At 36.9% G+C, this 26750-nt stretch overlaps 1 protein-coding gene across 1 annotated transcript; it reads right to left on the bottom strand.

Moving 5' to 3' along the window:
• Positions 1-589: 589 nt before the first annotated feature.
• On the bottom strand, positions 590-25673 carry TMX3 (thioredoxin related transmembrane protein 3). The gene is made up of 16 exons (XM_060774999.2): positions 25551-25673; positions 22183-22237; positions 20546-20585; positions 19171-19294; positions 18760-18805; positions 18370-18450; positions 17439-17538; positions 16533-16610; positions 14428-14494; positions 12734-12832; positions 11748-11805; positions 10178-10231; positions 8785-8841; positions 6563-6692; positions 5821-5889; positions 590-3570 (listed from the first exon to the last, which is right to left on the bottom strand). Exons 1-16 carry the CDS (start codon positions 25594-25596, stop codon positions 3307-3309), a joined length of 1368 nt encoding a protein of 455 aa, XP_060630982.2. The 5' UTR covers positions 25597-25673; the 3' UTR covers positions 590-3306.
• Positions 25674-26750: the final 1077 nt, after the last annotated feature.

Below are 26750 nucleotides of genomic sequence, written 5' to 3' on the forward strand. Positions count from 1 at the left end.
CACAAAAGATAGCAAAACTATATGCCCAATATTCCTAGCATCTGACTTTTACTACAATATGTTTCTATCAGAGCCGCAAAGCTAGTTGGGAGAACAGGCTAAAAACATTTGATAGGAGACCATGATCTTGGTTCATGGTCTCCTATCAAATCCCAAAAAGAAAGGTTTTTGGGCTCTTTAATTTAGAGGGAAATTCTAAATTTCTCAATGTACGGAGGGGGGGGGGGAGTGTCTGTCACTCCTTGGTCATGTATTTGCATGAGTTCTGACATAAATCTTGGCTTTAGAAAGGCAAAAACCAAAGAATAGTTCTATTGCATAAGGTCCAGACCAGCATCTTCATTTGTGGGTGTTTTGGTAGAAATCACACAAAATTTGGAACAAATGGCCACTTATTTTTACAACAGATGCTAAGAGGTATGTTATAGTAACATACAAGACATATAGCTGCCCACTAACTGTCTTAATGGCCTAAGGAAAAGCCATAAAGATGGCAATTCCAAACATTTTGTGATAGGTAGGGAACATCGGCTATTTCCTTTTAGCTCTCTCACCATACAACTCCTTAAATTGACACTTGTTTCCTGTATTATGAGATGGAGAAAAACTCCACATTTAAATGTTTATTCTTGTAGAAAATGCACATTTACAGTAGATAAATCCAACAAGTATAAATAAAGCTTCAGTCATTAGATCACTTCCAATTCAAGTTAAAATAGATAATATTCTGTCTGAACATGATCAAAAATAGTCATTTTGTTTTATACTACAAGCTTTTCATTGTCTAACTGCACTGTAATGAAGCTGGAATAAAACAGCAGTACATTTCACTTTGGTAAACATCAGGGAGTAAAAGATTTCATAAGCAGTAGGGTAAACATCAACCTCTGTTCAATATCACTGTCTCAACAACTTTAAATCTGCTTAATGTTATGTAAGAAATTATAGCAGGTTTTTTAATGTTTTAATTTTTTTTGGGGGGGGGAAGCACATAGTCTCATAATTAGTACTAGAAAAACCACTCTGCAGCACGTTGTTGTTAGTTGTAGCTAAAGGGAAAAAGATAAAAATGTGAGAATAAAATTAGAAGGAATATGAAGTGGGTTTCTTGCACTGACATCACTTAAAACTGATTATATAAAAATTATGTAGCACTACTACAACAAAAGGCTTCCTATTACAGTCCAGTGTGAGGGAAATTTCCATCCTATTCCAGAAATTCAGATTCTTCTTGGTAGATACATTTAAGGCTTCAGAGTTTACAGCAGCAATGTTTCAGCAACTGAAACAAACCTTGATATCAAAACATGAGCTGGATGAACTCTGAAGACAAAAGTGCTATTTGTAATGCAATCATTTTCAATATTCAAAAATTAAATATAGTTTTAATGTCACAGAATCATAGTTGGAAGAGACCTTGTGGGTCATCTAGTCCAAACCCCCTGTCAAGAAGTAGGAAAATCACATTCAAAACACCCCCAACAGATGGCCATCCAGCCTCTGTTTAAAAGCCTCCAAAGAAGGTTACTCCACCACACTCCGGGGCAGAGAGTTCCACTGCTGAACAGCTCTCAGTTAGGAAGTTCTTCCTCATGTCCAGGTGGAATCTCCTTTCCTGTAGTTTGAACAAAAATCTTCTTCATCCAATGGAATTGTCGGTGCTTAAGATGTTTCTGTACATTCTGCATGAAGTACAGTATTTTTCTTCCTTTGGGTAAAGCAATTCACAAATAAAACTAGTACACTTTACATTCTGCATGGTGTCCTATTTTGGGGAAAATATGCATTTGATCAAAGATATATATTTTTAAATTTTCCCTTTCAAAATTAAATCCGCATAGTTCCTCCCCACCAACAAAATATCATGAGACCAAGAACTAGGTTGCTTGGACTGTGTTAGAAAGTTGCACGGCTATACAGATATAGGGCCCCTCTTTCTATCTAATCTATTTTTCTATATAAGAAAAATAGTGAAAATTAACCCAATTCCTTATACATTTTTTCTTATTCAAGCTTTTAAAATCTACTTTGCAGATGCAGAAATGTAGATATGTCTTTCATACTGTGACCCACAAGCATAAAAGTGTTTATTTTTTTTCCATTTTCCAGCTGAATGTGACATAGCCTTAGTCCTGAAAATGAACAGCATAGGGTTTGTTGCTATGGCAATCACCATGGTATCAATACGCCAAACAGCATCATATGGCTTATCCCCTGAGATCTCAACTCTGGAGAGAGCTTAGTCTCTTTCAATGTCATGGGAGGGGGGATTAAAGATGACTTATATGATTAACAACTAATGAAAAGGGATTATACAGACAAATGCTCTTCTTTTTTAGAAAGGCAAACAATGCTACAGGTGTCAATGTTAAACAGGCAAATAACATGTTGGCAAATATTCTTCAACGGCATCAGAAACAGCGGCAGCAAGATGTAACCCCCTTGAAAGATATTCTGGCATACTGCAGTAAGATTGTTATAAACTATGCAATACACTAACAGAGAAATTATTCCACAAATGTTGCCATTAAGAACTGTATCCCTCAGATTTGTCAAGTAGTTAACATTTAGAAAAAAAATCCTTTAAAATGATTTTTTCCCTCACAGATTAAACATAGGTATGAATCTTTATGCAGCACACATGACCAATAAAATGCAATGTCAATTGAAGCCAGAAATATTCTCAAGGTAGGAAACATTATCTTTACAATTATGAAACACATATTTAAAAAGCAATTCTGAGGAATTACAACACATGCCTTTAGTGCTGAGCTATCTATACCAAAAAGAAATTAAATGCATATTTTTCTTTAAAAAAGTAAGAAATGGTATTGCTCTTTAGAAATGAAAGTAACTATTTTTTTAAAAAAGCATAAATGGAACATATCCAAGGCATTATCCCCAATAATGGTTTCTAAAATTTAGTTATATTTACAGATGTTACTCCAGGCCAAGAATTCATTTGCTTTCTATATTTTCAAAAAGGAGCATTAGCCTTATTTATTTTGGCAACATGTTCAGATTATTTCTGACTAGAAGTATCAGAAGACAAAACAGGATGGAAAAGCACTGCTTTAATCCAACTGCACTGTGGATCTGTATACATTCCTTAATTTTGTTTCATTTCAATAAGAGACCTCAAAATCAAGATTCCCAACTATACCTCCTCTCAGCCAAGCAATGTGGATACATGCACGTACAACAAGACAGTCCTCCTCTCTGAAGGTCACGGGTAAATGACTAAATTCAATAAATAAGTCTCTATTTGGAAACGGAATGGGGGGAAAACCTTTTTATTTAAGCCATTTAGTCTTTCTTCTTTTCCAATATAGGCTTCTGTTCTTGCTCGCCATCTGTGTATTCTACATGGCTTTCACCGCTCTCCTCCTCTTGTTCCTCTTCAGTGCCTTCATCTGTCAGACCCCTGCCTGTTTCTCTCTTAGGCGTCTCGGCTTCATCTGATCCACCGTCAGTGTCAGCGGTGCAGATTCCGTAACACATGATGCTGATGACACCCAGTGGCAGCCCAAAGAGAAAGCAGCCCAAAAGTGGGGAACTCTTGAAAACAGACTGAGAAGAAATAATTGCCCATCAGTGATACTTTTGCAGTATTTCAAAGTATCTTGAGAAAGATGCTTTCCTTCCTATTCTAAACATAAAGATCATACCAATTCATATATAATATTTCATTTACATTTCCCAAACTGGTCTGTACTAATATACTTTATTTACAAGTTATCTCTTTCTAAAAGCCTCAAATTACTTCACTTGAAAGTTTAATGGGAAAGCCGGAAAACCATCACTGGAAGCCATGGAAAAGCTTCTGTGCATACATGAATGAGCAAATACCATACTGGCAAATCAGCAAGTTAATGTATTGTCGAAGGCTTTCATGGCCGGAATCACTCAGTTCTTGTGGGTTTTTTCGGGCTATATGGCCATGTTCTAGAGGCATTTCTCCTGACATCAAGGGAACCACTGACCGCATAGGGAAGCTGATGAGGAAACACAACATACAAACTATCTACAAACCCACCAAGAAAATCCAACAAATGCTACGTTCAGCAAAGGACAAGAGGGATCCTCTCACCTCTGCAGGAGTCTACCGTATACCATGCAGCTGTGGACAAGTCTACATAGGGACCACCAAACGCAGCGCCCAGACACGCATCAAGGAACATGAAAGGCACTGCAGACTACTTCAACCAGAGAAGTCAGCCATAGCAGAGCACCTGATGAACCAGCCTGGACACAGCATATTATTTGAAAACACAGAAATGCTGGACCACACCAACAACCACCATGTCAGACTACACAGAGAAGCCATTGAAATCCACAAGCATGTGGACAATTTCAACAGAAAGGAAGAGACCATGAAAATGAACAAAATCTGGCTCCCAGTATTAAAAAACTCTAAAATTATAACAGCTAAACAACAGAGAGGAAGAAACCAGGCACAGATTAACACCTCCCAGCAACAGGCTTTCCCAGGTTCAAGCAGGCCTTCAAATGCTAATGAAGGTGATTAGCCAAACACTCACACCTAATTGCAGCAGGGAAGAGCTCCTTGCCCCACCCCAGCCATTCCACAGATATATAAACCCATTTGTCCTAATTCCAACAGACCTCTGAGGATGCTTGCCATAGATGCAGGCGAAACGTCAGGAGAAATGCCTCTAGAACATGGCCATATAGCCCGAAAAAACCCACAAGAACTCAGCAAGTTAATACTAAATTGTTAATATCGCCATGACTGTCATTTAATTCCAGGACATAATTCTTTGCCCTTTGCTGCCACCAATAAATTGAAAATTCCATATATGGAAAACAGGAGACAGATGTAATAACTTGATTTGGTATTGTCAGATACTTTCAGCAACAAAAGCATCCCAGTTAGTTCAGGAATAATTGGCTGGGTTCATTAAAAAATAAATCCTATGTGTGGAGATATTGGCAATTTGTAAGCTACTCTGAGTCCCCTTTGGGGTGAGAAGGGGGTATAAATATAGTAAATAAAAATAATATCAAAAGTAATATTTTGCCCAAATTTACAAAAAAAAAGAAAAGCTGGTGCTTTGTTATGAATTAATAGCAGTATCTTGCACTGCTATCAATCCTGCTAAAATACCAATCAGTGTAATCATGGAAATTCACAATGATATAGTAATAGTCTATACAATGAATACTATTTGATATTAAGGTTAGATTTGAAAGATTCAACAAAAAAGTCTAAGACCAAGCTCTCCATACAGTAGGTATGGCCTACTAAATTTTATTATGATAAATGTAAAGACATTATCTACTAGTCCTGATGTCATATTCTATAAAAAGGTTTCCCCTTGACATGAAGTATAGTCATGTCTGACTCTGGGGAGTGGTGCTCATCTCTATTTCTAAGCCGAAGAGCCGACATTGCCTGTAGACGCCTCCAAGGTCATGTGGCCGGCATGACTGCATGGACCACTGTTACCTTCCCACTGTAGTGGTACCTATTGATCTACTCACATTTGCAAGCATTCGAATTGCTATGTTGGCAGAAGCTGGGGATAACAGCGGGGGCTCACCCTGCTCCCTGGATTTGAACTGCTGACCTTTTGGTCTGCAAGTTCAGCAGCTCAGTGGTTTAACCCGCTGCGCCACCAGGGGCTCCATCATATTCTATACGAGAATGTTATTTGCAACTTAAGAAAACAAATTAAATATCCAGAATCATGTGATCAAGAAAAAAAAATTATGAGTTCACTTGAAGGTTCATCAAAAGCTGTAGTTATTTTACATTTGATGGGCAAACCATCTAAATATATATTTTATTTTACTTACTCCCACAGTTGACTTGGCATCGTAAATTATTCTCTTGATTCGCTGTAGAATTCCATCTCCACCTTGTGCCTGAAATTTGAAAGCCATCAGCACTATTTACTTCCATGTCACTTTTCATTCACCTTTCTCTACCATGTAGCTTTACTAGTGATGTATTTCAAAAAGAACATTTCTTCTGAAGAAGAAATTGCCTTCTGGGGGTATGATGTTCTGTATCTCTTTATATTCATATTTATTTTAAATATGGTCAGAAAAAACTGCATTCCCTCCTTCTCAAAGAAAACTCTTTTAACCCAGCTGTAAAATGATTCTGCCCAGAAGTAATATGCTGCTACTGCTGTTTCCATGGTGTTGCTTTTTCAGGAACTGTCATTTTGCAACATACAGACTACTGGATGTCTTACTCTAGCTTATGTTTAACAGGCTGTCATTTGCTAATGTAAATTCCTTGAAACAGGGCTTTTCCTGCTCAATATCTTTCCTCCCCACAAATCCCTTATCATTTCAGTAAAATTCTTCAGTAAACTATTAAATGGCTGAAAATATTATTGCTAACTACATTGAAACACATTACATACCAAAATGATAACGATCGTTTACAGGCTTTACTTTTTTAAAAACCATTTGAGAGCATCAAACAAGACAATGCAAATTAATATAACAGCTTATGAATTATTAGCTCTTCCAAAAAGCTGTTGATTCAAAATAATATTAGACTTCTGAGTAATAGTGAATGACTTACTTCTGCAGTGCCTTCCAAGATCTCATTAATGAAATGGACCATATCTTCAGTGCTCTCTATAGGTTTATGAGGTAGGAAATACTGTTGGTTGGATGTGTTCAGGACGACGATACTAGGGATTTTCACATCGCTGAAACCACAAAATTGAATAACTTAGGCATTTAAAAACATTACATAGTTAATGAAGAGCCTAAGATAGGTGTGTGTGTATGTGTGTTAGTAGTGAAATTAGGAATAATAAACTGAAATCTCCTAAACATATAAGTGCACACAGGATCTTTGACTGTGGGAGAATCAAATTCATAGGACTGAAGTGTTTCAACTCTTTTTTTTTTTTTTGCTGGAAGGCCATTTCTATCTGCTAATTATTTCTAGAGCTTTGAAGATTCTGCCTAGTGTCCCATCAAACTTCCATCTATATTTGTTTGCAAGGTTTTACAGTCACTTGCAATTTTATTACCTTGGAACTGACCCAGGTCTTGCAGTCTTAATGCTCAAACATTAGGTAATCATTATGTGGAACTAGTTATAACTCAAGCCCAACAAGTGAAGCAAGTTATTATAACTGAAGCCCAGCAAATAAAGCAAGTCATGTGATTCAAGGAAGGATAAAGGATACCATAAAAAACAGTAAAGCATCTTCTTTGAATTATGCTAGTAGATAGCTTTACTACTGTTGCTTACAGAAGAGGTGTGGTTCTATAGATATTGTTCAATTCCATTTACCACCAGCCCTTGTCAGCATTGCTAATGTAGATCTTTTAAATTTTCTGATAGATGGCTGACTCTCGTTACATTACTAGGATTTCCCCCACATAAACCAAACAAATACTGATATGCCTGTCTCGTTATTGCCTAGACCAGTGGTTGTCAACCTGTGGGTCCCCAGGTGTTTTGGCCTACAACTCCCAGAAATCACAGCCAGTTTACTAGCTGTTAGGATTTTTGGGTGTTGAAGGCCAAAACATCTGGGGACCCACAGGTTGACAACTACAAGCCTAGACAGTGTTACAAACCTTACGCACTGATTCAATTACTCTGCCTCTCATAAAAGATTAAGTTTTTTTTTCCAAAAAAATAGTTTTTTTTAAAAAATGGGATATTAATTTGCAACTCCGATATGAAAAATTCCTTTCCTTTTTCTGTTTTACTGCAAGTTTGAAACTGAGTTGGTCTGTTCACTTTCAACTGAATAATGAAGGTTCTGGAATCAGGCATTAATGGAAAAATTCACAGAAGTAGTTGAGAAATGCTAAAAGATGTGAATTAATATAAATGTTAACAGACATACGGATATCTTGTCTGGCTTGACATGGATCCATATAAAAATATTATAAACTGATCATCGCAATCTCTTTATGTTCGGATCACAGATGTTTGGCAGCCTTCGGTAACATTTTGTCTATAATATTTACAGCTATAGTCAGCATTTCATTTTTAATCATTTTCTGAGTGATATTTGACTGTATTACTTCCTGTACTGAACTTATTTTATAACTTTATGGGGAAAGTGATCTTTTTAGAAAGACAGATGGGATTATGTCTTTGCTAAGGGTGTTAAGATACGTCTGTCTCATTCCATCCAAAGAGCTGAGAGCTTTGCAACCCACAAAAGTTTAATTGTGATAATATCACAATAATTAAAGTTCACTGAAGCATCGCCACATATATGCACACCTCAACATGTTCCTGCACAAGTCTTATATCTCAAAGTATACCTGACAGGTTCATTTGCAACTTCTCTTTTTGGTGCCCCATTCATCAGCAATCTTATGCTACCATCTAGTGGGAAAGTGATGCACAAGCTTTATAAATACAATCTGCTTCAAAAAGATGGATTGTATTTTGTTGTGTAAAGGGAGCAGTACATTGTGGAGAACAAGGATTTGATCTATGGAGGTGGACCTTATATAAAATGCATATAATTAAGTCTGATAGGATGTATGAACTACACAACTACTACTACAACATAATTTCTGTTCAGTAAATTACCATTATCATTTCCTGCAGAAACAGCAATTGTGAAGTCACAGGACAACTGTACAGATAATTTATTCCCATGAACACAGCCTCAGGGCAGAACATCTTACTAGATTTGAGTCTAAAAATTTCTATTACCTTTCTATAAATACTTCCAAACCTTTCAAAGCAGATATAAAAATAGAATTTTGAAACAATAGGAATTGCATCACACACAGTCATTATATATAAGATGTACTTACTCCATTAGTAAACTATTAATATACTCGTTTCCATCCATGTGGCCAAACTGAAAGTTCCTGTTAACAGATGAAGCTGTCAGTTTAATGTAATTTAAAATGAAAAAAAGACAAAGGGGTTGAATTTAAAATGACTAAGGACAATAGGGTTGCACATAAGGTCTCTGATAAGTAAGCAGAAAAGGTTACTTTCCCATTTAAACCTCAAAAGATTAGATAAATGCTATCCCCAGGGAAGGGGAATAGTGTGTTGCATTGTCCTCTCTCTTTTGCCTTCACAAATAAGAACAGCATTACAAACTCAATATGAAGAATGTAGAATGAGAATTGAGAAAATTTGGCTTTTCTCAGTACATATTTCAGTGCTCCAAAATAGAATTTTAATACTGAGTGCAGAACTGTCCCAGATAAAAGAACACAAGAGCATCCTTAATCAGATCTGGTCTCTGCTGAACCCTTGATAATTTGCACAAGTAATTTAGAGCATCCAAGCATCAGTCTTATTTATAGAAAACCCATGGGTGACAACACTTCATTATAATTTTTCTACCTCTTGCATATAGATCCCAAGGGGTTGTTTTTAGTTTCATTTCAAGTTGAGAAAAATACTACTATGGATAAATGTAGGTATCTATACAATGTAGAACATTATCCCTCCCATGTCTTCTTGAAAAATAAAACATAGAAAGGGATCTTGTCTCCCTCCCATGTTGTATTTTCAAATGCTTGACAACTGTGGTTAAATTAGTAATCTGATTAATTGAGATGAGTACATGTTACAAATATAATTACACCAAGTATTATCATTAAGAGCATTTCCACTTCAGTATCAGTAATTTTGATAGCTACTTGAACATGTCCTCATACTTAGCGAGAGAGCTTACTTTCTATTCAGTTTTGACATTATGAGTTAATCTAGCAGAGAAGAAATATGTGATAGGAAAATGCCATTGAGTAATTAATACCACTGGAGTGCTTTTTAATATGCTGTATCTTACTTTTTATTATCTACAGAGAAACGCAGGATGCTAACTAAACAACATCGCAATAAAATAAATAAATAAATAAATAAATAAATAAATAACAGCCAGAATAAAATCTAGAACATTTATAGGCATAATTTCAGAATGTGGACAATATCAAATGACTGAAGCTGCAAATTTCGACTTACCTAAGAGTAGAACCATTTAACCCAGTGAGAATTTTTGAGAAGACTTGTATAAGAATGCATTGTAAGATTTCTACTCCCTCTTAAAATGTGTGTCTTAAAAGCATAAACCCACAATAACCGACTTTCTAATGTCCACAAACACTACTGCTAGAATGTCTACTCTCATATAGGCATATATATATTAGAACCAACTAAAATAATAAATTACAAAATATGGACATGTACCTATTAAAATGGTCTCTGTAATTCCTCGCAACATCCTGAACAATTGACTTCAACCTGAAGGGAAAAAAAATCATAAATAGTAGGGTGATAGAACAAAATAGTAAAAAGCACAGAAAGGGTTACAATAAACGGCACAAAAATAAAGCCTGTTAATGAAGTTCAAGATGGAACCTGATCACTACGTTTGAAATACTTCATAAACTTGCTGTTTATGGGCCTACCTTTTACTTGTTTTCCTGCCACTATGTAATATGCAAGTATTTATTTACTGAGCAAGACAAGGCAAACGTAAAATACAAATTATTGTGCTCACATTTGAAGTGAAACAAATTCTGTCACTCCCAGGGGCTGGTACAATTAGGAACAATACTGTATTTACCCAAAAATAAGACACTGTTATATTTATTTTTCCTCAAGAAGACACACTATGGCTTATTTTCAGGGAATGTCTTATTTTTTATTAAGTATGGTACAACAATCTGCATTTATTCAAATATACTGCTGAGTAAAATGGCAGCCACATCTTTACTTCTTCCCCCTAAGGACACACAATACCTAAAAGCAGAGTGTTCTGCTTCTCAATTCCCAGCAGATGGGCCGACGAGAAGCAGCGCCGCCAACCGCAGCACCATTGGTGCTGGTGACTCCCTCCCTCTCTCATTCACTCGGGGAGGGAGCCTTGCCTTGCCTGGCCCGAAGGGAAGAAAGAACAGAAGGAGGAGAAAAAGGAGGAGGAGGAAGCAGGATGTGGGAGGGAGGCTTGGACCGCTGCAGAAAGTTTTTGCATTTTATTTTCTATGTCTCCCTCTATGCCTCAGCTTGTACAACTATTTATATCTTATTTTTGGGGTATGGCTTATATTACACAAATGCTTAGAAATCTGGCTAGGGCTTATTGTATTGATATGTCTTATTTTCGGTAAAACACAGTAGTTTTTGAATTCATGCATTTTTTTTTAACAAAAAAACTAGAAACATGTTTCTAGCTCTCTCTCTCTCTATAGGGTAATTGAAAAGGGCATATATGACTGAGGAAGAATGTCACTCTATCGAGCTTTACAACATTTTATTAAAAAGTGTTTCTCAGCCCACCTATAAAAGTTTTTTCAGGCAATGGCTTGGCTAATGGCTTTCATGTTTCTGAATTAAAAGAACAATTCATACATTGACATTGTTATAGTAAAAATATGAGCAATGACAGTGATACATTATTTCAAATGTTTAAAAAATACACAGATCATAATGCTCTGATGCAACAATTAGTGAATTCAAGTGTGCTTTGAAACATATTCCTTACATCAGCTGGGATATATTCAGTTATTAGTCCAAGTAACTGTATACCCACTAATCAATGATGACCTGATGAATTAAAACATATGTAAATCCATTGATTCAGTCAATCTCTTTTGTTACGATCAGCAAGTCTATTATTTGTTTTCAAGCTGTGTCTTTCCTTTGAATTAATAGTTATGCAGCTTAACATTTAGTAACAGGCAAATCAGCATATAAATAATGTCATACAGGATTAAATTCCAGGGATGTAATTTCCAAAAGTATGAGTTGTATATACCTTGTATGATCTGTAGAAGTATTTTTATCATCAATAATTGCGATAGCCACTAGTTTCCCTAGAACAAAACAAGATGAGTTTAGGTACTCTACTACATGAGAGAACAAACTTCATTGTTTTAATATTTGGTCCCCATAAGCATAGAAAATCTATCCAGTAATTCAATAATACATACATTATCATGACTGCCCCTTTGAATTTTTGTTGTTATGTTAACTTTGATTTATGGATATCCCAGAGTAGAGTTTTCTTAGCCAGATTTATTCAAAGGAGATTTAACTTTCCTCTTGGGCTGAGTTGCCCTTGGGCTCTTTTCACATAACTGTATAAAATCCACATTGAACTGGATTATATGGCAGTGTAAACTCACATAATCCAGTTCAAAGCAGATAGTATGGATTATCTGCCTTGATATTCTGGGTTATATGGCTGTGTGGAAGGGCTCTTTATCACACAGTAAGTCTCTATAGTTGAATGAGGATTCGAATTGTGGTCTCCTTGAATCAAATCAGTACTCCCATGATGGGCTTCACCAGAACCTGTAGACTAGCCATTGAAAATAAAGATCTTGCCTATCCCTCATCATTAAATACTTCATCAAATGATATATCTGACATAAGATAATTTGGAATATATGTTGGCTTTTTAAAGAAAACTGGAGAAACCCACCACTGCAATCTCTTTTCCTTTGAATTTGTCCTAATTGAATTCTAGACTATGCCTGCTATATTTTGCTATTTTTGCAATGTGCCTCAAACAATAAACAGATTAGTCCTAACTTTTTACATTTCCACAAAGACTTCTGGGATATGCTTAACGCTTAGTTTTAAATAATGTAGGTGTTTAGCATCACTTCATCAAGATTCCAAAAAGGAAGAGTTTTTGAATGGAAAATAAATATTCACACAACTCTCCAAAATACTCTACATTGTAGCCGACTTGATAAAAAAGATAAAAAACATGACCTAGTTTTGAAAACATATTACCTGTGTCTCCGAGTTCATAGAGTGTAAATCCATCTACATTAAGATATCCTTGAAATCTCTCTCTGCTTATCCAGGATGACAGATCTCCATCTTCATATTCTTAAAAAGGAAAATGATACCAGAGAAGGGAATATGTTATTTGCTTTCATTTAAATTTAAGCTATTCACCTTCAAAATCACATATTGCTATTTCACATATTTCAGAAAATAAGGATCACGAAGGTAATATGGAACAGACTGGACAGAGGGCATATTGAAAGAAACCAGTTTGAGCAGATAGGATTTGGCATCAATGTATCCAAGACATGGCAGCAAACAGAAAATTACTTGCTCTTTTAATTTCCATTTCTTTTTGATGGAGACAAATTAAGAACCACCATGTTAATTCAAATTCCAACTCTAATTTATACAAGCAATTCCACAGGTTGTTCGGACTGTGGCTGGGTGAGGATGGTTTACAATTGTCCTTTAGTTTAGCATTTGTTCAGACTGCTGTTAATTAATAGGTAGCTAAACTTCAGTATTAGTCAGAGATGTCAGATCTTTACTGCAGGACTCAACCAAACCTGACTAAGCCCTCTACAACAGCTGTGTTGTGCAAGACACTTCTATCTCTGCTACATGTCATGCTAAGAGTGTTGCTGATAGAAGATAGGCAACACCTTCAAGTCTTAATATTGGGAGGCTGGAAGCAGAATTGAAGCAGATCTCAAAGGAGAGATAAGCAAATATTGCATCGTTTTGAGGTGGAAGGCTGTATTAGAACTCTTTTCAGGTTCAACACTCAACTGTATGCTATGCTGAACTGCAATACAGATATTTACATGCATTATTATCCAACAGAAATGATCTTCTGACATTCCTTTTGCAAGGGCAAGAAAGATCCACCACAATCAGAGTAAGCCTTTTTATTCTGAAAGCTATCAATAAAAGAGCACATTTCCTGAAAGAACAACCAGGAAAATAGGATTCTGACCGTAAATAGAAGGTCAGCTACTGTCCTCTCCTTTTTGCCTTGTATTTTATTCGTGTTATATTTTGAAATGGTCATATGACTAGTCAAATAAATAAATATTATTACTATTAACAACTATATGCCAAAAATTAAAAGAAGCTTCACTTTTCTATCAATGAATGCTAGGGAAGAAGTCCTCTTTTTTTATTCCAAGTATGGTTTTTTAAAGATCTTTTTAAGTAATACCAGTTTTAAATCATATTACATACTACTACTATTAAACCAGATTAAATAGTACTTTTGGAAAGGAAATGTCATAAATGAAATAGCAATAAAAGGAATAAAGAATTTCAGTGGCATACGGAGCTCTTATGCAGAACTGGTCTTTGAATCTGTAAGTCAATTATGACTTAAGAATAAGCTGGTGTTACAAATTATCTGAATACATCTTAGTAAAACAGTATGGACTTTTCAAAACATATTATGATACTGGAAGAACCTGATTTGAAGGACTATCTGTGATTGAGGCATATATGCCGCATGTAACCGTCAAAAGTTGTATGCATTTTTGAATCCCTAAATGTGAAAGGTCAATCTGCTGGCAAGCATAGCTTGCCAATTTTTAGGAGTGAAGAACATCATATTTGTTTAAACCAGCATTTCAGGGGAATAAAAGTAAAATTGATGCATATTAGTGGCATATTACTGCACTTTCAATCAACTATGCCCTTGAACATACCATCATAAACGAAGTACGTTCCATCTTTAAAGACAAGTACAGCAGGCATCTCAGGAAGTGTCACATGCTGAAAGATATTGAATAAAAAAATAAAATTATTTCATGAAGCATAAATCAAACTTCCTGGACATATCTGAATTTCTCAATTTATCTGTATTCCACCACCTAGCTTTCTATCATTTGTTCATATTAATGAGCACATTCATGAAACTGAATAAAAACAAACAGCAACAATTTACTTCTTCCATAAAAGTGCTGTGGAACTTTCTACCAAGATATTCTGTTTTTAAAATAAATTAGGTGGGGTTTTGGTTTTTTTGAGCTGACTGACGGGTTCTTTAAATTTATGGCTTATTTTAAAATTCACATGAATTTTTTTCTCTTGGTATTTTGGTTTTTGGGCCTGTTCCTGGAGTTATTTGGAGCACTGTGTTGTTGTAGGTTTTTTCGGGCTATATGGCCGTGGTCTAGAAGCATTCTCTCGCTCCTATTTGGAACACTGATTCACAAAATTACATTGGCTAGACCACATCAGTTCTAGTTTCTTAGATATGTTTATCATGGTTTTCTATGGGCAAGAAGATGGCAAATGGTAGATGCCATGTGTTTTGTATCTCAAAAACAAAAGCTTACATGGGAAAAATTGTGCCATTTTTGGAGTTAGCAGGTCAAATATACCCAGAAACAAGTCTAACATTTGAAGCACCAAAATATGTGTTGGCCAGTGTTACTTACACAGTGTCTCCTGTGGGTTTAAACCCATTGTACATACTGTTCTTAATTTCTTTTTAATTATTAGAGTATGAACCTTTTAAAAAGTAGCAAAAAGGGGGAGATCCCAAGACAACACACAGGCAAGATGTTCCCTTGAGTAATTAAAATAGACTCTTAGCAACTATTCATAAAACCCTGAAGGCACAGTAAAGTCACCAAGAATACTTATAACAAAAACAACTGAACTATGTTGCCACAGAATTCACACACAATGAATTTTCAAGCTTTGTCTTAAGGCCCCTTCCCTATAAAAAATACTAATGAGAAAAATTGCCACCACTGTAGCCATCTTAAAGATGAGATAGAATTTTTATAATATCAAGATAAGATGTTATTTATTCATCAGTAAGCATAATATTAAAGTATAGACATGTAAACCATATTAAATGTGTCTAGAAACAGAATTAGAGAAACCATTTTCATCCAGTTGGTTAAATGCAGTGTGCTTATAAATTCTTTTCTTTATTTGTTTGACAGTTTAACGTACAGTATACCATTTTTCTAATGATTTTTTTTTAAAAAAATACCTAATTTTCAGGGCATGCAGATGACATCATGAAAACTTGGGAATCTGCTGTTCTCCAATTTGTTCTGTTAACCAGCAATCTACATTCATGAATATGATCCCATAAAAAGGTCAAATATCTATTTTATTGTTCTTTTTAAAAATAGGAAAGATCTACTTTGGATCTGCAACTAAGATTGACAATGTTGTTTATTCGTTCAGTCGCTTCCAACTCTTTGTGACCTGACAATAATTTTCCACAAAAAACTAGTAAAATAAGAATCTTTTAGTCTGCCTTCAAATGAACTAAGATTTTAGAGACCTACCCAATTCAAAATGCACCAAAACATAGCTTTTTGAATAGAAATATAAAGTAGAGCAACACAAATGAGTGAAAAATAATTGCAATTTCAATCCACATTAAAAGAAAGCTAGTATTTTACTCCTCACATTTCAATAACCCTATGTCTCTACTAGACACAATGAGAAATCATGCTTAGAATCAGCATCCTCCATCTTCAATGTTCCAGCAAAACATGTGATCTTCAATGTATATACATGTAATTGAGATTCTTAACTTCAGATGGTATAAGATTCACATCTATGGAATCATGATGCTTTTAAATGTCAATGATGTCTTCCCACTTAGTATATTTTCAGAAAGATTATGTCTTTTGCTGGAAAGCAGCTTTAGGTATTTCTCGTTGAAGACCATGTTAGGTATAACAGCTCGGATTGGCAAAATACCACTTTTGCCCAACCATCGTAAAATCTAGCAGTAGCAGTGATAGCGTTTTTCTTAACAATTTCTCAAGCAAATAATTACCTCTGGTAATACCTCTTCTGAGGCAGAAAAAAAGTATGTATAAACAATTAGTTCGGAAGCAACTTCTATGTATTTTTCCTGTGGAAATACAAATAGATATTTTAAGCGGTTTCTCAGTCTCCATATATACTCAGATCTTACAAAACAATACATAATTTGCCATATTATGTTACTGTTACATCTGCTAAGAGCATGTTCTAGCAAGGAAGTTTAAAAATGACCTTATATTTCTAATATATTCTAGCATGGTATTCTGATTATTTTCCCTGACTCCCACTGCAAAGATAAGTAAGTATTCCTGTGCTGTTCTTAAACATCATAATGCAATTTTTACAATACAAGTATTAAACAAATTGCTACATATTTGCAGTTTATGCTATGGTTCTAGCATTTCATATAAAAATCTGCCAACCTATTTTTCTCCAATTAATTTTGTAAGATGTTATTATTTCTTTAAAAAAAGAAAAAGTGAACAATTTATTCTCCTGCCATTAAAATGTACAGCAGGATCTTTGTAACCCATATCCTTGGTTTTACTTTCCCACATCCAGGGAACTATGTTCTTCCTAGGAATTTCTAGGTTCTCCAATGCAATTTTAGGGTATGCTGGGACCAGATATTTTAATTGGGTTGGGTCATATCCACAGTTTCAGGTCTGGCCAAGAATACCGTATAGTTCTGCAGATTTAGGGGTCTTACTGTATCTAGTTTGTTACACTGTGCCTATTTTAAATTCTATCATATTCAACCTAAACATTAATATGTATGCATAACACAACAAAAGATTTAAGGCTCACATTCCTACTACTTGAGCAGTTTTATTAGGTAGCAAGTATTAAAATTTCGACTAGCTTGGTACCAAGCAATACACATTTTTAAAGATATATATTTAGTGATATTTCAGACCTTCAATGGGGATTCCCCACCAACGTACAGAAAAAAAACACGATTCCTCTTCTGCACATGATCAAACATTTGCTGGCTAGGGAGTGGTCTTATAATAGGGCTGAGAAACAAAAGAAAAAGTTGATTACTGTTAGAAAGGCAAAAGAATGGAGCAAGTGATTTTCCTAAAATTCTATTAATACAGAACTGTTAGGATTTTAATAGAACTGTGGTTTCAACTTTTTTACAGTTGGGAGAATAAATAACACTAGTGATGGATCATGCCAGATAATCTAAACAAAATGTATAATCAAGTGAAAATCATTCCATTTTATATGAGTAGATGTGTCTATAGCCGCCAAAAATTGGAAATGACTTGAAGACACACAACAATAAAATGTATACATTAGATTCTGCTAACTTCATATACATGCATTATCAATTGCTATGTTTCATCATGATTTAAAACTAAAGAAATATACTTTCAAATATCACATTGTTATATTTGACATATAACAATATAATGGAATAATCTGAGAAGTGGTTAGAATAACAGTAGAAATATAGCTCAAAGGTGTTAATGCACCTTTGCCTTGGGAAATTTTAAAGATTTGCTTAAAAAAATAAAAGCTTACGATAAGTTGTTAGCAAGAAATATAGAACCCTACCCTGCCTTAACCCTACCCTGCCTTAACCTATTCATCATCTAGTTTTACAATTGCATCTTTACTGGAGTTAATACAGAATAACTGACACAATTTATAATAATAATATCAAAATCTAAGATATATCAGCAAATACTGCTTTCTCTTGTACATTATGATACTGAACCACCTTGGATGAGTGAACACCATAGAATTCATTGTTCAGGCTCCTCTGTATTCCTATGTTTTACAAAAAAGTGCCAACTGACATTTCACACAAACTGAATTCAAAGTCTTTAAATACTTACCCTGCTACTCTGTTTGCAAATTCAACAATATCTTCCTTGGTCCTAGGGCCTCTATAGTTGTATGCCAAGTCACCCTTTAGCCTAAATAAAACAACAGTAAACATCCTGTGTGAATCAGCATGTCCAATAAAGGACAACCAAGAAGAAAAGGTGAATCTCACGAACGTTTTTAGAAACATGGTATTGCAATGTATTTCAGAAGCATTATTACACAGAAAGCAAGAAGTATATAGCATGGTAAAACTGAGTTAGTTTTCATAGTGCCCGTTAGCTTTCAGCAGAGGCAAGAGGAAGGAAGCAGATTAGAAAAGACCACCAGCTTCCACAGAAGATACTGGAAACACTACAAGGTATTGACAGGTTTATATACAAGCTGAAGATTCCACTTACAATTTAATTGTTGGATAGCCTCGAACTCCAAATTCAGAGGCAATACCTAAAGAAACAAGTGTAATTAACAATGAAAAGGGATGATTTTACTGATCATATTTCCTAAATATTTCACTAGCATGTATGTGAAAACAAATATGGTACATAGCATCAATTATATACATTATAACACTATCAAAACACATGGTTTATGATAGAAAAATACTATTTGAGGGAATGCTTATCAGGCTGAAGTATATATTAGCTATTTCCTACTGCAAATGAGAATCAGAGACCTTATCCATTCACCACTGAGTTTCTGTTTTTAATTACACCTAACACACACACACACACATTGTTTGATAGTTTTTTCTGAGACATCCAAGTATCATTATTCTAATACGGATGAAAACATTTAAACAGAGAACTTACTAGAGTAAGAAGTTGCATCCATTTTTCCAACTTTAACTGGAGAACCAATGCTCCCCATCTCTTTACCAACTTCATTCCACACTGGCTCCAGTTTTTTGCAGTGGCCACACCAAGGTGCATAGAACTAAGAGCAACCAAAGACAAGCAGTCAGAAGAGTATGCACAGCTTCAAAAAGAAACTTGAGTAGTGGGTACTGCTCCATCATCAGGGCAGAGGCCACTAGGGGGGGCTAGAGAGAGAAAGCTAGTCCATTTGGGGGGGGATTGAAGGAGGAAAACCATTTCCCTCATATTTGTTGGCTATTCCCACTTCCCATGTTATAAACAAGGGTGATTTTTTTTTGGGGGGGGGAGGGATTAACAGAAAAACAGGGGAAATTGTTTTCCTCCTTCAATCCACCCTCCCCCAGTAAAATGGACTATCCTTCTGTCTCTAGTGCCCCCTAGTGGGCTCCATTCAGATAATGGAACAGTATTGAAACTTGTAACTCTTCAGATTACATTCAAATTCAAATCCCAACATTCCAACATCTTAACCAGGAGTCAGGGGTGGTGGGAGTTTTATACTGACTGCACATGCAAACCTAGCTGCTCCCTTCCCATTCTGGAGATATGTTGTCACATATGCATTTGGAAATTTCAGGCAACATCTGCCTGGGACTCCTGCAAATTCAGTTCCCTTATTTCAGAAGACCCATCCAAACAGGGACACATATGGCTGCTAATGACCAATAAGGGTAATTAAAGGCAGATAGTGAGAAGAGTTTCATTAGTAGCATGTGAAGAATTGTGAAATACATTTATAGAAAAATAGAAGAGCTAAATAGTTATAGATTTCCCCTCTTTCTGGATCTCCAATCAGACTTTGCATCCCAGGAAGTTTTTGTCACTTTCCAGTTATCCTTAGTTTGCTCATCCTTGAAGGTATATCAGTCATAGCAATATATAACAAGGAGCTGATGTAATGTATTATAAACATTTGACAATATACAGCAGGCTTATCTCATCAGTAAATTAGAAAATAGTATTACTGTTATCCATAAAAATTACATCTTTCTCTCAATGTTCCTGATCTATAAGACAATCAATTGTGTGTGTGTATGTGTGTCATATTGGGAACCAGTAAGACTTGCATGCATATCAGTTGGAGCACGAGACATTTCTAACTGTTCCTCGACCAAACTGACGGAAGTTATATTGAGGATCCTGCTTATTAGTTCTGGAGTGCAACACTAACTATTGATTCCTCTCCATTCCTTTTCCCTTGGTACCAGGTTCCTCCATAAAGCCTCAAGGTCCATGATCATATGGGTGTGGATGAGTAAGTTTATGGTAATTTTTGTTTTAGGTGACACAATTAAACTATAATACTTACATCTACAAGCCAGATATCATCTTTACGGTTCTCTTTAAACCTAAGAAAAAATGTAACAAGTAAAGAAGGCTTCACAGATAGAGGCATCTTTATGCTGCATATATCATTCCAGCTGATAAAGTGGTTTTCACAGAACTACAAGACGTGATTCCCAGCAATCATTTTTCATGTGGCTTATTTAGGATTTTTTTGCAACCAAGACTACCGCTATTACCATTGTAACAGGGAGGAATACTTCTAGGCAAACAAGTTGTGTCATCTGATAAATGACATGCTCCAGAACAAGGAATCCTTAATTAGTTCACAGCTGAAGGAGTGAAAGTGAGACTTCTTTCAGATCCAAGTCAAGGTGTCTCCTCCAATCATTTTGTTTGTCAGTTTCAAGTCAAGGTGCCCCCACTACTAATCTAATTATATTAGATGTCTTTAGCATTAGCATCTATGTTACAGAATTATTTCTGAAATGATAATCTGTCAAGCCAGATTTTTAAATATATGGATATATAATTAAAGCAATGTTAGTAAGTTTATTTATTAGTCCATGAAGTGCTGCTTAAAGCTAGCAAAATGATTTAAACATTTTGCTAGCTTTATGCAACATTTCATGGACTAATAAATAAACTGTATCAGCTAAGCAAAGTTTCTGAAGCAGCGAGCCAAATTGAAATTTTGGTGCAATCCCTCCTTAATTTCAAAATCAATTTGCTGTAAAGAAGTACTGGCCTCAGTGTCTAAATAGAACCAAAAGGAAGAACATGAATTATCACATTTTAAGTCATTTTAACACTATGAAACAACTTTATGGAACGTGTCTATATTTTTAATTTTTGTACAGTGTTATGAGCAGCAGTGTTATTAATTTAAATATGATAGCTTCCACACTTGCATGCATGATTCTCGTTCATGAGATACTCTTATTTCTTTTACTTTTTTATTGATGTTTTATGCCAACTCTAGAAAACACTAAAATGCGTACAGCATGTGTCATATATAAGGTATGCTGACAGTAAGTCAAATTATACAAAAAACACTTCCATATACATGGTTAGCCATCCCTTATCAGTAATTCCAAAGTCCAAAATACTCCACAATTTTCCATATGGAACCCTTTGCTTTGTGATGCTTCAATGTACACAAACTTTGTTTGATGCACAAAAGTATGAAAACAATATTGTGCATAGAAGCATCTTTTGAGTTCTGTGTAGAAATCATGTATGATACATGAATTAATTTTGTTAGAGTTGGGTCCCATATCACATTAGATATAAGCAGCTATTTGGAAATCAAAAGGAATCTGAAAAACTGAACACTTCATCTCCAAAGTATTTCAGATAAGGGATATTCAGCCTGTCTAAAACAGAGGTGGTATACTGTCAATTGTAATAAAGTTACACTAGAACCACACTGGAGAGCCATATGGCCTAGTCGAGGGCCACTGGGTCCACAGACTTTTTGTCTCTATGTCCTCCCTAGAAGTCAAAGCCCAATGGAATGATCTCTAACATACCCTCTTAGGGGACATCTTGGGACAATATTTTTTAAAAAAATGGAAGATGCTCTAGAGCACATACAGATCATGTTTTAATATAAAAAAATATCCAAAGGTAAAATTTACAAGAGAGACACTGCATACTTACGAGTCATCTAAGTCTTGCACATATGAAGCATCTACAACAAGTATGACTGCAGTAACTACCAAGAGAAAAAGGAGTAGAAGAGAAAAAGAAAGTAAGTTCTGGTCTACACAACAGGCGTACATACATCAATACAACTATCAATCAATTTTTCAGCTCTCCTGCAATTGTTTTCTACATGAACATGCCATCTAGGCGAAAGATAACAGCATACCAGTGGTTACATGCAGGACATACAACACACACTATTCCTATGAGAAGAAAGAACGAGATGGGACCCATACTGTTAATTTTAACTATAGCAAGTAGATCATTGTCCCCAAAGATTAACAGCACTATGTCTAGAGGGATAATGCTGGTATCCAGGTGGATGAAAGTAATTACCATTTCAATAAGAAGCAAATGCTGAACATTTTTCACTTGTTCATCTGCAATTCCCACCTAGTGAAAAGAGCTGAATACCTGCAACCAAAATCCACACATACAACAATGGCAAGCAACTGGACATAATACAGTAGCTGCAGCCAGGTGACTTTGGATGATCCTACCAAATCCTTTCTCTCAATCCCAAAGCTGATAAAAATAAACAAGCACATCCCTGTTGTCTTTGTCTCTCTAGTATTCTCCGTGAGCAAAAAGGCAAATAAGTGGAACTACGATTTGCCCAAGCCTTCCAACTATATAGAGTATCTACGATCCAGAGACAGAGAGTGGGTCAACAAGAGAAGTCAGGAGCTGACTGTTTTGTTAGTTTGCATTTTTCTTTTGGGAACTCCAGGGAGACTGGGGATCTATTCTACATCAGATAAACTGCTGACTCTTTACAATGGGAAAAGATTTGACTTCAAATAACAGCCCTCACAATTTCTGATCTGCCTTTATTCTCAGGGTGGCTCTATCTGGTCATTCATCTCTTCTTCTAGAGAAACAGTAAAGAGGATTAGATCTAGTCTAAATCTCCTGAATGAGATGAATGTTGTTGGGTTTTGCTTTTTGCTGTCCCTACGTTGCAAAATAGGTAAGATGGCCTGAATCATCTTTCTGTTAAACCACAGGATGTGTGTGGAAATGTAGGTACTTAAATAAGCACGGCGCTACCACTCCAGCCCCTCCCACAGAGAAGGTGAACTAGTAAAAGGAGATCACGGCAACCATCAGCTACCTTTTCTTCCACATGTTCTTCCTTAGAACCTCTACTAGTTAGAATTCTCCCTGCTCTGTCAGGTTGGGAACAAAGCATAGGCAAGAGAACCCTTCCTGGCTCATCTTTATGCTTCTTGTAAACCAGTGATAGTTGGCTTCCTAGGTTCTTTCCCCTACAGGTCCCACTAGTCCCAACCAGGATTGCAAATGGTAAAGAATTGTGAGGCTTTAGTCGCAAATGCCTTGAATGCCGAAGGCTGTGTAGTACAGTCAACTCTTGGCAAGAAAGCAAGTGGATATATACAGTGACAACTTTGGCACATACTCCCATGCTTTCACATTTCAGCACTCAGCTGCTGTCTGGTAACATTTGCCTCAGAGCATTGGCCATGTGCAAAAGAAAAGGGCATGGTTGCCACACTAAGGACTTCATCATCATCACCACCACCACCATACCCACTATCAATGTACCAGGCACTTTACAAATAAAATAACAAAAAACAGTGGCTCCTGCCAAAAGTGTACAATCTAGAATGTATGTATAGCCAGCCCTCCTCATCCACATGTTCAGCATCCACTGATTCAATCAACCAATGCTTTCAAATAAATATATTTATTTATTTACTAATTTACTATATTTATATACTGTCCCTCTCAGACCACGTATAAGGGACACCATTTTATATATGAGGCACCATAAATAGGTTGTACAAAATAATGAAACAATATTAAACTAAAATTCCAAAACCATTGGAAAACCACAAGACGTTTGAATTAAGCTTTTAAAATGAGTGAAGCAGCATCCTGCAAATGTTAAGGGAGGCATTTCCAAAAAGCCAAGCCAAAAAGAAAGAGGGCAAACTAACAAAGCATTGAAATATGCTGGTGCACCCACCCATCACTGTGTGTGTATAAACACACACATATGCAAACACACTTTTGTGTTAACCAGAACTCAAGCAACTAAAACTCTCAAACGAAAACTCTCAAACAACCAGTAAAAAAATCAAAAGAAAGACTTTAAATAAAAAGGTGTTTTATAATACGGTAAAATAATAAAAAGGCGTTACATTAAATTTGTCTTCATTTGCTTTTAATTGCTGTATTTCAATATTAATACCAATTCAATACAGTTTGTGGTATGGTATACTATGGGGTATACGATTAGTTGGGCCTGTTTTTAATAGTAACTCTCAAGCAACTAGAAAATGCATTTATCTCCCATGGGTGCTGGTTAACTGTCTACAAATAAAACATTTTCCAGGGGCCTTCCACACAGCCATATAACCTAGAATATCAAGGCAGAAAATTCCACAATATCTGCTTTGAATTGGGTTGAGTCCACACTGCCATATATTCCAGTTCAAAGCAGAAAATGTGGGATTTTATTCAGCTGTGTGGAAGGGCCCCAGAGCCACTGTGATGCAACCTTTGTAACACAATGTCACCTCAGTCTCAATATATTCATTTCCAGGATTGAAAATTTATGTTCAAAGCTCTGGCCCCATCTACACTGGCATTATATGGTCTGTGTAAAAATAATATAAGCTGCAATACCTCAGTGTCGACCAGGCGTGGGCAAACTTCGGCCTTCCCCCTGGTGTTTTGGACTTCAACTCCCACAATTCCTAACAGCCTACCGGCCGAAGTTTGCCCACGCCTGGCCGACACTGACCATATAATGCCATTTCAACAGTAACAAATCATTGGATTGAGTGTATCTGAATACAGGTGGTAGCATAATATGCAACATGGCCATGAATCAAGTATAAGTACCCCCTACTTTTAAGTAATCATTTCCTAGAGAATCCAGCTTCCGTGTCTGTTAAGCAGAGGTCGCAACACAGATTGAGCTCTCAGATGGGTCTAGTCACTGCGAGGGATGTCTAAAGAGAAGCTCAGGGCAGCGATTCTAGTCCTCCAGGAATTTGGGACTTCAACTCCCAGAAGCCTCAGCTGCCTTGGCCAAAGAGCAGGGATTCTGGGGGATGAAGTCCAAGCCACCGAGGGACCAAAGGGGGCTGAGGGAAAGCGCCTCAAAAAAAGCACACTTCCTGTCGCCTTCGCTTTCACGCAAGCGGCCCTTCCCTCCTCCGGAGAGAGGAGGCGCCCCCTGCTTCCTTCCTTCCCTCCCACTCTCCTTCCCCCCGCCTCTCCCTCCTCCACCCGAAGGCCAAAGCACTTTCCCCCGCGGCGGGAGGTTGAGTGGGTGAAGGCGGCGCGAGTACCTGCTGCCCACAGGAGGCTCCTCCGCCCTCCCCTCGCGGCTCCCATGGTACTGGCGGCCGCCGATGGACCAGGCCGACCGCGAGCCGGAAGGGGAAGCGGCGCCGGCGCACGCACCCCTCCCAACTTCGCGCCGCTCCACAGAGCATGCGCCGGGCTCCAGCGGTTGCTTCGCCTGTTAGGAAGTGGGAGGGGCCGTTGCCAGGCAACCCGCTCGGCCAGGCCTGTCAACGAAGGAGGCTCTTCTGACTCAGGCGGTACGCTTGGTCAGCCATGTCTCCCCGTTCGCGGCCCCGTGAAGAGGCTTCACCCCCATTTATGGTGACCCACGAGGCAGAAAATATAACCACTAGCCTTCTCTCCCTGCCTTTGGATGGAAGTAGAATAACAAGTTAAGCCAGTTCCCTTCTGGAAGGGGAGGCACCCCAAATAGTGCTTAATGGTTACCTAGGCCCCTTCCACACAACTGAATAAAATCCCACGTTATCTCCTTTGAACTGGAATTTATGGCAGTGTGGGTAATAGTATGATAGCTGGGTCTGGAAGCTCTGAGCGTTACGGAGATGCTGCATCGCTCCTTCGGGAGCGCTGTTTGCGCAAGAGAGACTTAGCTGATGTAAGGCAGGCCGGAGACAGATAATATAGAAGGAATATAAGAGTTCTTTAATGGTGAAACCCTTACCCTAACCCTAAACCGTACCGTAAGGCTAAGCCTAAGCCTAACCCCATCCCTTACCCAAACCCTAAACCTGACCCTAACCCTAAACCATACCCTAACTGTAATCCCTATCCCAAACCCTAACCCTTGCCCTAACCCTTAAACTAACCCAAACCCTAAACCCTATACCGTACCGTAAGCCTAAGCCTAACCCAAACCCTAAACCTGACCCTAACCCTTACACTAACCCTAAACCATACCCTAACCGTAATCCCTAAACCGTACCGTAAGCCTAAGCCTAACCCCTTACCGAAACCCTAACCCAAACCCTAAACCTGACCCTAACCCTTACACTAACCCTAACCGTAATCCCTAAACCGTACCGTAAGCCTAAACCTAACCCCTTACTGAACCCTTATGCTAACCCAAATCCTTAACCTTACTCTAACCCTTACACAAACCCTAAACCTTACCCTAAATCTAAACTGTATCCTAACCGTAACTCCTAACCCTTACCCTAATCCAAACCCTAAACCTTACCCTA

The sequence above is a fragment of the Anolis sagrei genome, chromosome 4 (genome assembly GCF_037176765.1).
Source record: "Anolis sagrei isolate rAnoSag1 chromosome 4, rAnoSag1.mat, whole genome shotgun sequence".
In the NCBI taxonomy this organism is placed as follows: Eukaryota; Metazoa; Chordata; class Lepidosauria; order Squamata; family Dactyloidae; genus Anolis; species Anolis sagrei.